Source organism: Scyliorhinus canicula, chromosome 17 (genome assembly GCF_902713615.1).
Source record: "Scyliorhinus canicula chromosome 17, sScyCan1.1, whole genome shotgun sequence".
Classification (NCBI taxonomy): domain Eukaryota; kingdom Metazoa; phylum Chordata; class Chondrichthyes; order Carcharhiniformes; family Scyliorhinidae; genus Scyliorhinus; species Scyliorhinus canicula.
In genome coordinates this window covers 129,089,435-129,104,093 of record NC_052162.1, presented here as the reverse complement: position 1 = coordinate 129,104,093, position 14,659 = coordinate 129,089,435, and the positions used below count along the sequence as shown (strand labels likewise).

The window sequence follows — 14,659 nt, the reverse complement described above, 5'->3', positions numbered from 1 at the left end:
ACCAAATTGGAAGAGATGCAAGTGAAATGCTGCTTAACTGAGAATGGGAATAAATGGGTCATTTTCTGAGTGGCAAGCTACGACAAGAGGGCTCCTGCCTGGATCAGTGCTGGGACCCAAGCTGTTTACGATATTTATAAATTACCTCGATGAGGGGACCCAATGTAACATTTCCAAGTTAGCTGACAGCACCATAGCTGGGTGGAATTGTAAGGGGGATGCACAGGGACTTCTAGCTGGTTTGGATAAGTTGAGTGAGTGAGCAAACGCCTGGCAGATGCAGTACAATGTGGCTCACTGAATTTATACACTGCAGTGTGAGAAACAGAACGGTAGAGTTTTATTTAAATGGCGATGTATTGGCAAGTGCGGACAGACAAGGGGCCTGGTTGTCCTTGTGCACCAGTCAATGTAGAAGCGGGTCGGCAAGCGGCGAGGAAGGCAAATGGTACGTTGGCCTTCATTGCAACAGGAGTTGAGTTCAGAAGTAGAGATGTCGTGGTGAACACCACTAGTGATATATTGTATGCATTACGGCACTGCCCGTATATTACAGGTACGGCGGTAAATCCCAGCCTGCTGGCTCCGCCCCGCAGGCGGCGTATAAAAGTGTGTGCGCTCCGAGCTGCAGCCATTCTGGTTCCAGCTACAGGAGGCACAACATCTGGCGCAATAAAGCCTCGATTGTTCCCCCATTCTCGCCTGGTGGTAATTGACGGTGCATCAATGTATTGTGCAATATATCACCAGTGGTGTTCACCACAATGTCTTACTGCAGTTGTACTGGGCCTTGGTGAGACCACGCCTGGGGGTATTGTGCGCAGTTTTGGCCCTCCCTCCCTGAGAAAGGGATAACTTGCCACAGAGGGAGTGCAGCGGAGGTTCACGAGGCCGATACCGGGCTGGCCGGAGTGCCAGGAGAGATTGGTTTTGAATATGGCACTGAGATCGAGGATCGGCCATGAGCGCTGTGTCGCATGGCGGAGCGAGCTCGGAGGGTCGGTTGGCCCACTCCCGCACCGGTGTTTCCCGGTGGGGTTGACTCTCTATCCTGGCTGACGATAGGCCTCACGAGGCGAAACAGGGCCCTGTGGGCCGAAGTCCTCGGAGGCAAAGCCCATCTTCCTCCCCTCCCCCACTCGGCAGCACAGCAGGAAGGAGGAATTGTCAGTCGGGGGTGAGGGGAGAAGGAGAGAGTAGGCCTGGCGAGGAAGAAAGGAGGGAGGGACGGGGAAAATCACAAAAAGACGAAAGGAATTAAAAGCAGGGTCATTGTTTTCAAATGAATTCTCTCTCTTTTTCCCACAGCCTTCCAAATTCACGCCCTCCCCTCCCCGGCCCCCCATCCCCCGCTGACATCCAAGATGGAGGCTACGATGGGGAGTTCCAGACAGCCGGGACCCCTCTGCATCTTGATCAACGACTGGCAGTCCGGTTCGGCGGTTGTGGCCAAGGGGAGCCTGCTGACCGGGGCGGGGGCAGAGAGCGCCCGAGAGCCAGGCCGCCCGGCAGGCAGGAAGGCTCCGCTGAGGCTGCGGGGCCTAGACACGGGCCAGAGGCTGCTGGTGGAGGAGAGGGAGGTGAGGCGGCTGGAGCGACCGGCCTTCGAGCTTCTGGAGGGGAGTGAGCGACCCCGAGAAGAGGCTGGCCCTGTCAGCCAACGGGCCCTGGCTGGCCTGGGCCGGGGGGCTGACACCCGGCACGAGGGTCCGCGTCAGGATGAGCTCCTCCTCCGAGGAGTGGGCCCAGGGTGTAGTCCGTTACCGAGGACCCGTCAGCAAACATTCCGGAGTATATTTTGGCATCGAATTCCTGGTAATTGAGCCTTCTTTATCACTCAATGGGAATTTTGTTTCACAGAGAAGGGGGACTGAGAGACACCAGTCAGTGTACAGATATCTCCCTGAGAGAGAGGGGACTGAGAGACACCAGTCAGTGTACAGATATCTCCCTGAGAGAGAGGGGACTGAGAGACACCAGTCAGTGTACAGATATCTCCCTGAGAGAGAGAGAGGGGACTGAGAGACACCAGTCAGTGTACAGATATCTCCCTGAGAGAGAGGGGACTGAGAGACACCAGTCAGTGTACAGATATCTCCCTGAGAGAGAGGGGACTGAGAGACACCAGTCAGTGTACAGATATCTCCCTGAGGGAGAGGGGACTGAGAGACACCAGTCAGTGTACAGATATCTCCCTGAGGGAGAGGGGACTGGGAGACACCAGTCAGTGTACAGATATCTCCCTGAGAGAGAGGACTGAGAGACACCAGTCAGTGTACAGATATCTCCCTGAGAGAGAGAGGACTGAGAGACACCAGTCAGTGTACAGATATCCCCCTGAGAGAGAGGGGACTGAGAGACACCAGTCAATGTACAGATATCTCCCTGAGAGAGAGGGGACTGAGAGACACCAGTCAGTGTACAGATATCTCCCTGAGAGAGAGGGGACTGAGAGACACCAGTCAGTGTACAGATATCTCCCTGAGAGAGAGGGGACTGAGAGACACCAGTCAGTGTGCAGATATCTCCCTGAGAGAGAGAGGGGACTGAGAGACACCAGTCACTGTTCAGATATCTCCCTGAGAGAGAGGGGACTGAGAGACACCAGTCAGTGTACAGATATCTCCCTGAGGGAGAGGGGACTGAGGGACACCAGTCAGTGTACAGATATCACCCTGAGAGAGAGGGGACTGAGAGACGCCAGTCAGTGTACAGATATCTCCCTGAGGGAGAGGGGACTGAGAGACACCAGTCAGTGTACAGAAATCTCCCTGAGAGAGAGGGGACTGAGAGACACCAGTCAGTGTACAGATATCTCCCCGAGAGAAAGGGGACTGAGAGACACGAGTCAGTGTACAGATATCTCCCTGAGACAGAGGGGACTGAGAGACACCAGTCAGTGTACAGATATCTCCGTGAGAGAGAGAGGACTGAGAGACACCAGTCAGTGTACAGATATCTCCCTGAGAGGGGACTGAGAGACACCAGTCAGTGTACAGATATCTCCCTGAGCGAGAGGGGACTGAGAGACACCAGTCAGTGTACAGATATCTCCCTGAGAGAGAGGGGACTGAGAGATACCAGTCAGTGTATAGATATCTCCCTGAGAGAGAGGGGACTGAGAGACACCAGTTAGTGTACAGATATCTCCCTGAGAGAGAGGGGGGACTGAGAGACACCATTCAGTGTACAGATATCTCCCTGAGAGAGAGGGGACTGAGAGACACCAGTCAGTGTACAGATATCTCCCTGAGAGAGAGAGGGGACTGAGAGACACCAGTCAGTGTACAGATATCTCCCTGAGAGAGAGGGGACTGAGAGACACCAGTCAGCGTGCAGATATCTCCCTGAGAGAGAGGGGACTGAGAGACACCAGTCAGTGTACAGAAATCTCCCTGAGAGAGAGAGGGGACTGAGAGACACCAGTCAGTGTACAGATATCTCCCCGAGAGAAAGGGGACTGAGAGACACGAGTCAGTGTACAGATATCTCCCTGAGACAGAGGGGACTGAGAGACACGAGTCAGTGTACAGATATCTCCGTGAGAGAGAGAGGACTGAGAGACACCAGTCAGTGTACAGATATCTCCCTGAGAGGGGACTGAGAGACACCAGTCAGTGTACAGATATCTCCCTGAGAGAGAGGGGACTGAGAGACACCAGTCAGTGTACAGATATCTCCCTGAGAGAGGGGACTGAGAGATACCAGTCAGTGTATAGATATCTCCCTGAGAGAGAGGGGACTGAGAGACACCAGTCAGTGTACAGATATCTCCCTGAGAGAGAGAGGGGACTGAGAGACACCAGTCAGTGTACAGATATCTCCCTGAGAGAGAGGGGACTGAGAGACACCAGTCAGTGTGCAGATATCTCCCTGAGAGAGAGGGGACTGAGAGACACCAGTCAGTGTACAGATATCTCCCTGATAGAGAGGGGACTGAGAGACACCAGTCAGTGTACAGATATCTCCCTGAGAGAGAGGGGACTGAGAGACACCAGTCAGTGTACAGATATCTCTCTGAGAGAGAGGGGACTGAGAGACACCAGTCAGTGTACAGATATCTCCCTGAAAGAGAGGGGGGACTGAGAGACACCAGTCAGTGTACAGATATCTTCCTGAGAGAGAGAGGGGACTGAGAGACACCAGTCAGTGGATAGATATCTCCCTGAGAGAGGGGGGACTGAGAGACACCAGTCAGTGTACAGATATCTCCCTGAGAGAGAGGGGACTGAGAGACACCAGTCAGTGTACAGATATCTCCCTGAGAGAGAGGGGACTGAGATACACCAGTCAGTGTACAGATATCTCCCTGAGAGAGAGGGGACTGAGGAAGAGGAGCTGGCTCTCAGAGACCAGTCTGAGTGAGACGGCACTGTTAGAAGGCATTTGAAGGATTGTAACCCAGGGGTTAGGCTGTATGCTTGTTTTCCGGCCCCTGGTCCTGCTAATCCCCACGCTCTCTTGCAGGGTGCAGACTCCAGGAAGGGCTACACGGACGGACTCTGGAACAAGAAGCGTTTCTTCAGCTGCGCCGAGAACGGAGGTGTGTTCGTGGCAGCCTGTAGGCTGGAGCCTGACGAGGAGGCCCGAGTTCAGGGGCGGGCGGGGGGCGACCCCTGCAGGAGCGAGCTGACTGGGCGACAGGCCCCTGCCCTCCAGCCGGGCAGCCGGGTCTACTTCAAGCAAGCGGGCACCCTGAGGTTCGGGCAGGTCAAGTACTGTGGAGCCTGCTCGGGTAAGGCCGAGGGCGGCGTTTACGTGGGAATCCAGCTGGTAAGTCATGCCCTCATGGTGCTTCTGAGAATCCTCGCGGGAGGTTGGTGAGCCATCAATCGCACGAGAGACGAGTTGCTATACAAAAGTTCGGCCTTAATAAGCTAGAACTCAGCCCTGCGGTTGTCTACAATAAAATGGACGACCGCCAGGGCGCTTCGACTATTTATACCTCGGTAAGGAGGTGTGGTTAACTCAGCCTCTCGACCAATCGGAGAGCTGTCACATGACTGGTCTCAACCAATCGGTCGAGAGGCACATGACCGTCCAGGGCCAATGGTAAGCCGGTGTTCTGCACCAATGGCAGACAGCTATGCAAATCATATCACCACAGGAAGTGAGTGGGGGGGGGGGGGGGGTGTCAGCTATCAGTGCAGGCCGGCCATGGTTTATGTCTAATTCACTTCTCTCCAGCCTAACCGGATATCTCCCTGAGGGAGATGTCTGCTGTCGATCGCACCACCTGAACCTCCTCCCTGCTCCTCTCCTGCTACCCCCACCCTCTTATATATCCTTCTATTCCTTTCTCCCTCATGGGTCTATCCCTCAAATCAATACGATTCACCTCAACCTCTGGCAGTGGCTCCCACGCTGGTGGTGATTGGCCGTGTAAGGCAGCAGTGGGCAACCTCGGCCAGCGAGTGGGCTGCATGAGTGGCCCCTCCTTGTTCTTAGCGGGCCACAAGATTGAAATGGGGCTCGTTCGCTAACCACGGCCCCTTGAATAAGATCAAATACGTTTAATGTGTGCCGAATATTTTGTAAGGAGGTTATGGAAAACACTTAATCGTTTATACATTAACACAATGGTAGCATAGTAGTTAGCACAATTGCTTCACAGCGCCAGGGTCCCAGGTTCGATTCCCGGCTTGGGTCACTGTCTGTGCGGAGTCTGCATGTTCTCCCCGTGTCTGCGTGGGTTTCCTCCGGGTGCTCCGGTTTCCTCCCACAGTCCAAAGATGTGCAGGTTAGGTGGATTGGCCATGATAAATTGCCCGTAGTGTCCTAAATTGCCCTTAGTGTTGGGTGGGGTTATGGGGATAGGGTGGAGTGTGGGCTTGGGTGGGGTGCTCTTTCCAAGAGCCGGTGCAGACTCGATGGGCCGAATGGCCTCCTTCTGCACCGTAAATTCTGTGAAACTCTATAAGAACCGTCACCAAATACAAATGGAATGACAGCAAAATAAATAGTCAGAAGAACCACTGAATTCCTACAGTGCAGAAGGAGGCCATTCGGTCCATCAAGTCTGCACCAACCCTCTGAAAGAGCCCCCTTCACAGGCCCAGTACCCCGCCCGATCCATTCTCTAACCTGCACATTTTTGAACACGAAGGGCAATTTAACATGGCCAATCCCACTTAAACTGCACATTTTGCCCTGTGGGAGGAAACCCACACAGACACGGGGAGAACGTGCAAACTCCACACAGACAGTCATCCAAGGTCAGAATCGAATCCAGGTCCCTGGCGCTGTGAGGCAACAGCGCTATTTACTGTGCCGCCATGCGATCACTTACGCCTGTTTGCACGCAGCGGGAGCGCATGGCCCTCATGATCAATGTTGTGCGCTATCGTCCCGCGCCCTCACTTCACTTTGACTTGACTTTTCGTGCGAATCATTTAAGTCAGACCGGCAGGAAAAAAAAAACCACGCGGACGTAAATTAACGGAATGTAGCGACCCTGCACAAATGTCCCGTGGAGTCCGTCACTCAGATGGCCCGCATGTGACTCCTTCCCCCCCGGGCCAAAGATTGGCCACCACTGCTTAAAGGGCCACACAGCAGAGTAAGGGTCACCTGAATGGGGTGTCCAATCGGGACTCAGAGTCGGGGAAGGGGAATCTCCCCAGGGTGAGGTGTTGTCTCAGGATGGACGCAGTCCAGAACAAGCAGCGCACATGCTTCCGCCGTTGTTGATACTTGTAAGTAAATCCTGTGGCCATTCTCACTGTTCTCCCCGGGACGTACGTTTCTCGTTATATCCCGATTGTGTTTATCAGCGACTCTCGTACATTCCGAGGAGTCTCAAGAGGGTGTATTGTTTGGGGTGATGCTTGGGGTGGGGGTGGGGGGGGAGTGGGGGGGGGGCGAGGGGGGGCGAGGGGGAGGGGGGGAGCGAGGGGGTGCGAGGGGGGGGGGTTCAGCTAATTTGCAACAACTCCCCAATCGTAAATCACACCAGCTTCTTTTGACCTAGTCGTCCGCACAAGAAAGAACACTTCATAGAGTCAGCAAGTCATGGAACGTACAGTGCAGAAGGAGGCTATTCGGCCTATCGAGACTACACCGGCCCTTGAAAGAGCACCCTACTTAAGCCCACACCTCCACCCTGTCCCCGTAACCCCACCTAACCTTTGGACACTAAGGGGCAATTTAGAATGCCCAATCCACCTGACCTGCACATCTTTGGACTGCGAGAGGAAACCGGAGCACCCGGAGGAAATTACCTGGAGCAGACACAGGGGGAAAGTGCAAACTCCACACAGACAGTCACCCGAGGTCAGAATTGAATCAGGTCCTTTGAGCTGTGAGGCAGCAGTGCTAACCACTGCACCACTGTGCCGCCCTTGAATTTGCGAATCCCGAGAGCTCATTAACCGTTAAAAATTAACAGGTCAGAAAGATGAAATGTTAATTAACAGTGATCAACAGTAAGAGTTTACAATTGAACAGACTTCTCACCAGCCATATCATAGAATTTACAGTGCAGAAGGGCGCCATTCAGCCCATCGAGTCTGCACTGGCCCGTGGAAAGAGTACCGTCCTTAAGCCCACACTTTCACCCTATCCCCATAACCCAACCTAACCTTTTTGACATACGGGGCAATTTTAGCACGGCCAATCCACCTAACCCGCACATCTTTGGACTGTGGGAGGAAACCGGAGCACCCGCAGGAAAACCCACGCACACACGGGGAAAACGTGCAGACTCCGCACAGACAGTCAACCGAGGCCAGAATTGAACCTGGGACCCTGGAGCTGTGAGGCAAAAGTGCTAACCACTGTGCCACCTTGCCGCCCTCCCTCCTCAGACCAGGACGCGAAGCGATGGCTCCGCAAATGTTGATAACAAAGGCGTCTTCTCGACACTTTCATTTTTACACCCTAAAGGTACAGAGGCCCACCTTAGCCAATTTCTGGAAATAGCCAATTGGCCTATCGTTTGTCAAGGTGAATTAAGCCCTTGGGGTTACAGCTAATTACGTGCTCATTGTCTTCACCCTCAGCGAACCTTCAGTGATATCCCTTATCTTGAGTTGGCCTAATCATTTATTGACATAACTGCCTGCCTGATGTATCATCGGGCATTTTGAATGACACCTATTCGCCTGTTAGCCCCATGCTCCTAAGCTTCGGTCACTCGGCGTGGAAAGGGATGGTGGAGGAGGAGGAGGAGGAGGACTTCCTTGTGAACCTGCCCCTGGGCCTGGCCGCGAACAGGCCCAGGTAGCGGGCAGTCAAGGAGCCAGGAGAGGGTGGAGAGGGGGCGGGATGAGGGTCTTGGGGAGGGAGCGCACCATGTCTGCCCGGCACGCTTCAGGCGTTTCCCGGGGAAGGGGTGTGATGATACACCCCAGGCACCGCCCCCTCCCAGGCACCGTGGTTCCCACGGGGCGTGGAAGTGTTTGACGGTGCCGGTGGGCACCGTGCGGCTTCTTCTCCGGGGGGGGGGGGGTGCACGCAGGTAGCAGCGGTAAGGTGAGTGCCTCCCTTCCCCCAACTCTCCACTATCTGCTGTCCAGACCTTTTAATGACCATCTTCGGCCATGAGGAGCTCGTCCGTCTTTCCCCTCTCTCCCATCATGCAGCCCATAAGCTGCATGTTATTTTACCAGCCTCACTACTGCACCTATTGATCAATTACTTATTCTTTAATTGTCTGTTATGGGAGCGGTGTTTCCAGAACCCCAGAATGTATCATGGCGTTCAACCAACCTCCCCCTTTAATGTATTATTGCTTTTGAAGCACACGGCTTGTTCCCCAGGTGTGGTATTACAATTATGGACACGTGGGTTTTTAAACACAAAACAATGTTTATTCCATGAATTCAACTTAACCTTTTGAAATAAACATTGGATCTCTTAACACCCCTTACTTCAAAGATAACCCCAAAAATAATACAACACTAAATAATCCCTCAAAATGTTCCTTCACACCTCCAAAAGACTTCACCTTTAACAACAGATATGAGGTTACATTCAATATACTTATAGTCTTCGGATTTTCAGACATCAACAGACCAGTTCCGTGTTTTCTTCTTGCAGCTTTTTGCAAAACACACAAACACTCCCAGCTTTCTCCTCAAACCTGCTTTCTCCTTTCAAACAGCTCACAGTAAACCAGCCAGGCACTTTTCAGCTGCTCTCTCTCAAACCTGAAACCAAAAGCAGAAGTGAGCTCAGCTCAGCTCCCCCCACCCTCTGACATCACTTCAGTAATATGAGCTGCTCCATTTCTTAAAGGTACATCGCTTAAACATCCATTTCTTAAAGGTACATCGCTTAAACATCCATTTCTTAAAGGTACACTCACATGACATGTCTCACAATCAAGGCTGTCTATCTCACAAATCTGGTTGGTTTCCAGTAATGCAATCACTGCTTCAGTTGTTGTGATGGCTGCTTCTGTCAATGTTCGTGCAGAATGGCTTCTGATCATGTTAAGTTTATTGACGCAAAATATTTGAGGCAGACTACGAAATGGTAGTCAACACTAAAACTGAGGGATGGATACTCTGGGTCGGATTCTGCGTCGCCCGACACCGAAATCGTGCTCGGCGATCGAGCGGAGAATGGATTGTCGCGCCGAAATCGGGGCCAGCGCCAGATTGACGCTGGTCAGCCGTGCTCCACACCCCCCCCCTCCAAACTGATGTCATCGTGACGCGTTTCGGCGGTGCTGGCACATCATTGGCCGGCCCGCCAGCGACGCTCTGCCCCAGCTGGACAGAGTTCCCGACGGCGCGGGACAAGTGTGGCCCCAGTGGTCAGGAACCAGGGTTTGCCGGCTGCGGACTGTGTTGCCACACTCGGCCGGGATCTATTCTGCTGGCCGGGGGGGGAGGGGGGGCTTGTGCTGCTGCGAGGGCTGGGGGGGGGGGGGGGGCACTGTTGGGGGGGGTGGTCACGGTTGGCAGGTTAGGTTATGCACACAGCCGCCGTTATGTTGTACGGCACGACGGCGGCAGGTCGTCAGTCGTGCGCATGCGCGGCGCGAGACCCGGCAATCCTCCGGCCGTTTTGCGCAGGCGTTTCATGCGGTGCCGGTGCTAGGCCCCTGACCAGTACCGGCATCAGTGAGTGGTTCGCGCCGGTTTGCCAGTCGTGAAACACCAAGGCCGGGATTCTCCGAAATCCCGGCCAAGTGTTGACGACGGCATCAGAACCGGCACGAGCGACGCCGGCCTCAACAGGCCTCCAGGCCCCGGGCATTCACACCTTCCCAAGGGGTTAGAACGGCGGCGGAGTGCTGTGCGCTGCTCCATCACTGAAAGCCTGCCCGCCGCGGGTCCACTCATGCGCGCCACGGCCATCTCCGCGCCGGCCCCCGGGCAAAATGACCCCTGACCGGTGACCGCGCTGCCACAATTGGCACTGATTCTCCGGTCACCGGAGAATCGGCGCCCGGTGTCAGAGCGGTGTGGCGGGATGTGCGCACCCTCCCGGCCATTCTCCGACCCGGAGTGGGATCGGAGAATCCCGGCCCAAGTGTCCCATGTCGGCATCGGCACTTAGCCGCAGAAACAGAGAATCCAGCCCCTTGTCTCAGGAGTGATGACTCTGACCAATTGCTAACTTTAAAGTTCAAACAAACTTTAATTTAAACACAGAATTAACCACATTAGCATCATAGATATAGTTTTACAATTATCAGTTAAACAGTTCTTAAACACAAGGTAATATTAAACTTGCACCTGAGACATTCACTATAAATAATTCAGCCAAGCTACCCAAACAGTTCAAATGCCACTTATAAATAAAGTTGACAATCGGGGTTACTTGCTTATCTGTGCAGGCCCTTTGGAGAGAGAAACTCTTGGATAAACTTGAAAATCCTTCTGTCTTGTCAGACTCAAATCCAATGGCAAACTGCTGTTCAACATAAAATTTTGTAGCAGATTGGAAAACTGCAGACAGACCTGGCTCCTCCCATTAATTACATAATCTGTATCAGTTTCATGGCCCTGCTCAGCGTTACGACACCCTGGGCGAGAGCACAGTCAATTCCAGCCCCACAGGCCCCGGAGTCCCAACGTAAGTGAATTAACCAACAATCACCACCTGTTACCGGGCAGAGTACAACCTTTTGGGCCCCAGCCAATCAATGAAACCGAGTCCCACCCCATCTCCCTTTCTGGTGCTGAAAGATCTGAAGCTCCTGTTCAAACGACCAGAAACTAGCAGAGTGTTCGCTCACTCCTGTAACTTCTCAGTTCCTCATTCTCACTGCTGCTTGACTTAAAGACACAGGTCCATTAGTCACCCATGGATTAAAAATGATAACGGAAAAATAAAAGAAAGCAGAAATAAGAGAATAAACAGGAATGATGGGAGGCATTCTTCGACCCTCCGCGCCGGAATTGCGCACGGCGTGGGGGCGGAGAATAGACGTTCACGTCGGAAATCCCGCACGACGGTGCTTCCGCTATTCTCCGCTCACCCGTCAGTGGTCGGCACGGCGCCGGTCGGAGGACAGTTGGAACAGGCCTCCGCGGCGATCCTCTGTGGTCTACCGGCCGAACTCCCGCCGCCGTGGTTTACATCTGGTACCACCCGGCGAGAGCTCGGACCTGCGGCCGTGGTGGCCGTCCTGGTGGGGGGGGGGCGGGAATCTGACTCGGGAGGGGAGGGCCTCAACGGTGGCCAGGCCCGCGATCGGCAGACCATCGCGATTTGTAGGGGACCTACCTTACTATACACGGGCCCGCTGTGTGGCTCCGCCGTGTCAATACCCCTCCCCCCTCACTCGGATCGCTTTTCCTCGCTTTTTCGAGGAAAAGGTCCGGAGAGATTCTTGCCCGTTTTCCGGCAGGCGTGGGGTCTTAGTTCCCAAAAGAAGAGATTGCCGGCCTATATATAACAATTTCTACATTCATCACACTGCTACCAAACAGGCCCCAGAACCGCTCTGCGGGCCTACAGGTGGTACACCACACTGAGGACAGAGGGGTATTGGAGAGTGATATCACCCCAGAGTGAGGGGGGAGGGATATTGGAGAGTGATATTACTCCAGAGGTGAGGGGGGAGGGGTATTGGAGAGTGATATTACCCCAGAGTGAGGGGGAGGGGTATTGGAGAGTGATATTACCCCAGAGTGAGGGGGAGAGGGGTATTGGAGAGTGATATCACCCCAGAGTGAGGGGGGAGGGGTATTGGAGAGTGATATCACCCCAGAGTGAGGGGGAGGGGTATTGGAGAGTGATATTACCCCAGGGTGAGGGGGGAGGGGTATTGGAGAGTGATATTACCCCAGAGTGAGGGGAGAGGGGTATTGGAGAGTGATATTACCCCAGAGTGAGGGGGGAGGGGTATTGGAGAGTGATACTACCCCAGAGTGAGGGGGGAGGGGTATTGGAGAGTGATATTACCCCAGAGTGAGGGGGGAGGGGTATTGGAGAGTGATATTACCCAGAGTGAGGGGGGAGGGGTATTGGAGAGTGATATTACCCCAGAGTGAGGGGGGAGGGTATTGGAGAGTGATATCACCCCAGAGTGAGGGGGGAGGGGTATTGGAGAGTGATATTACCCCAGAGTGAGGGGGGAGGGGTATTGGAGAGTGATATTACCCCAGAGTGAGGGGGGAGGGGTATTGGAGAGTGATATTACCCCAAGAGTGAGGGGGGAGGGTATTGGAGAGTGATATTACCCCAGAGTGAGGGGGGAGGGGTATTGGAGAGTGATATTACCCCAGAGTGAGGGGGAGGGTATTGGAGAGTGATATTACCCCAGAGTGAGGGGGGGAGGGGTATTGGAGAGTGATATTACCCCAGAGTGAGGGGAGAGGTGTATCGGGAGAGTGATATTACCCCAGAGTGAGGGGGAAGGGGTATTGGAGAGTGATATTACCCCAGTGAGGGGGAGGGGTATTGGAGAGTGATATTACCCCAGTGAGGGGGAGGGGTATTGGAGAGTCATATTACCCCAGAGTGAGGGGGGAGGAGTATTGGAGAGTGATATTACCCCAGAGTGAGGGGGAAGGGGTATTGGAGAGTGATATTACCCCAGAGTGAGGGGGGAGGGGTATTGGAGAGTGATATTACCCCAGAGTGAGGGGGGAGGGGTATTGGAGAGTGATATTACCCCAGAGTGAGGGGGGAGGTGTATTGGAGAGTGATATTACCCCAGAGTGAGGGGAGAGGTATTGGAGAGTGATATTACCCCAGAGTGAGGGGGAGAGGGGTATTGGAGAGTGATATTACCCCAGAGTGAGGGGGAGAGGGGTATTGGAGGGTGATATTACCCCAGAGTGAGGGGAGAGGGGTATCGGGAGAGTGATATTACCCCAGAGTGAGGGGGGAGGGGTATTGGAGAGTGATATTACCCCAGAGTGAGGGGGGAGGGGGTATTGGAGAGTGATATTACCCCAGAGTGAGGGGAGAGGTATTGGAGAGTGATATTACCCCAGAGTGAGGGGGAGAGGGGTATTGGAGAGTGATATTACCCCAGAGTGAGGGGGGAGGGGTATTGGAGAGTGATATTACCCAGAGTGAGGGGGGAGGGGTATTGGAGAGTGATATTACCCCAGAGTGAGGGGGGAGGGGGTATTGGAGAGTGATATTACCCCAGAGTGAGGGGGGAGAGGTATTGGAGAGTGATATTACCCCAGAGTGAGGGGGGAGGGTATTGGAGGGTGATATTACCCCAGAGTGAGGGGGGAGGGGTATTGGAGAGTGATATTACCCCAGAGTGAGGGGGAGAGGGTATTGGAGAGTGATATTACCCCAGAGTGAGGGGGAGGGGTATTGGAGAGTGATATTACCCCAGAGTGAGGGGGGAGGGGTATTGGAGAGTGATATCACCCCAGAGTGAGGGGGGGAGGGGGTATTGGAGAGTGATATTACCTCAGAGTGAGGGGGGAGGGGTATTGGAGAAGGATGTTCCCCTGCGATGAGTTGGTGTCATTGAGACACATTCAGGAATGTCCGTATTTGACGTCTTTTCTCGTGTTTCTCTTCCCCGGACCAGGATTGTCCTGTTGGCAATTGGGACGGCTGGGTCGACGGTCGGCAGTTATGTACCATTACCGACCCAGATTACGGAATCTTGCTGCCCCTTCGCGACGTACATCCTGGTAAGGACCCCCCCCCCCCCCGGCGTGTCGGCACCATCCCTTGCTGTCGCAGCCCCACCCCCCCCCCCCTCCTCACCCACCCACCCCAGGACTCAACTGGGTCCCACCATTGGGGAAACACGTGACCCACACCACAAACAGTTTCAAAAGCCTCCCAAGCGCATTGCGCGACATCTTTCGTCAGTTTGGGAGGGCCTTTGCCGCCATCCCGTAGCTGGCCCTCACTCCCAGGTCCCCGCGGGATTTGGGCGTCTATCTTTTTAATTCAATTTTAGAGCGCCCAATTCTTTTTTTTTTCCAATTAAGGGGCAATTTAGCGTGGCCAATCCACCTACCCTGCACATCTTTGGGTTGTGGGGGCGAAACCCACGCAGACACGGGGAGAATGTGCAAACTCCACACGGACAGTGACCCAGAGCCGGGATCGAACCTGGAACCTCGGCGCCATGAGGCAGCAATGCTAACCTCCGCGCCACCGTGCTGCCCCTGATACAACGCACATCCTAATTGAGGACGGAGGCAGGGAGGAGCTTCCTGTCCAGGAGGATGGTCAGTCTTTGGAATTCCCACAGGAGCAAAGTGGGGGGTGGGGG

General features: G+C 54.1%; 1 protein-coding gene across 1 annotated transcript in view; it reads left to right on the top strand.

Annotated features, from left to right (window-relative positions):
* Positions 1–1,584: 1,584 nt before the first annotated feature.
* Positions 1,585–14,659, top strand: part of LOC119951622 (ubiquitin carboxyl-terminal hydrolase CYLD-like) — a gene marked incomplete at its 5' end in the record, with an annotated part of 64,251 nt that continues 51,176 nt past the window's right edge. Inside the window, 3 exons of the mRNA XM_038774803.1 lie at positions 1,585–1,815; positions 4,468–4,773; positions 13,961–14,066. Of these exons, the coding sequence (XP_038630731.1) occupies positions 1,585–1,815; positions 4,468–4,773; positions 13,961–14,066 (643 nt within the window). The remainder of the gene's footprint in view (positions 1,816–4,467; positions 4,774–13,960; positions 14,067–14,659) is intronic.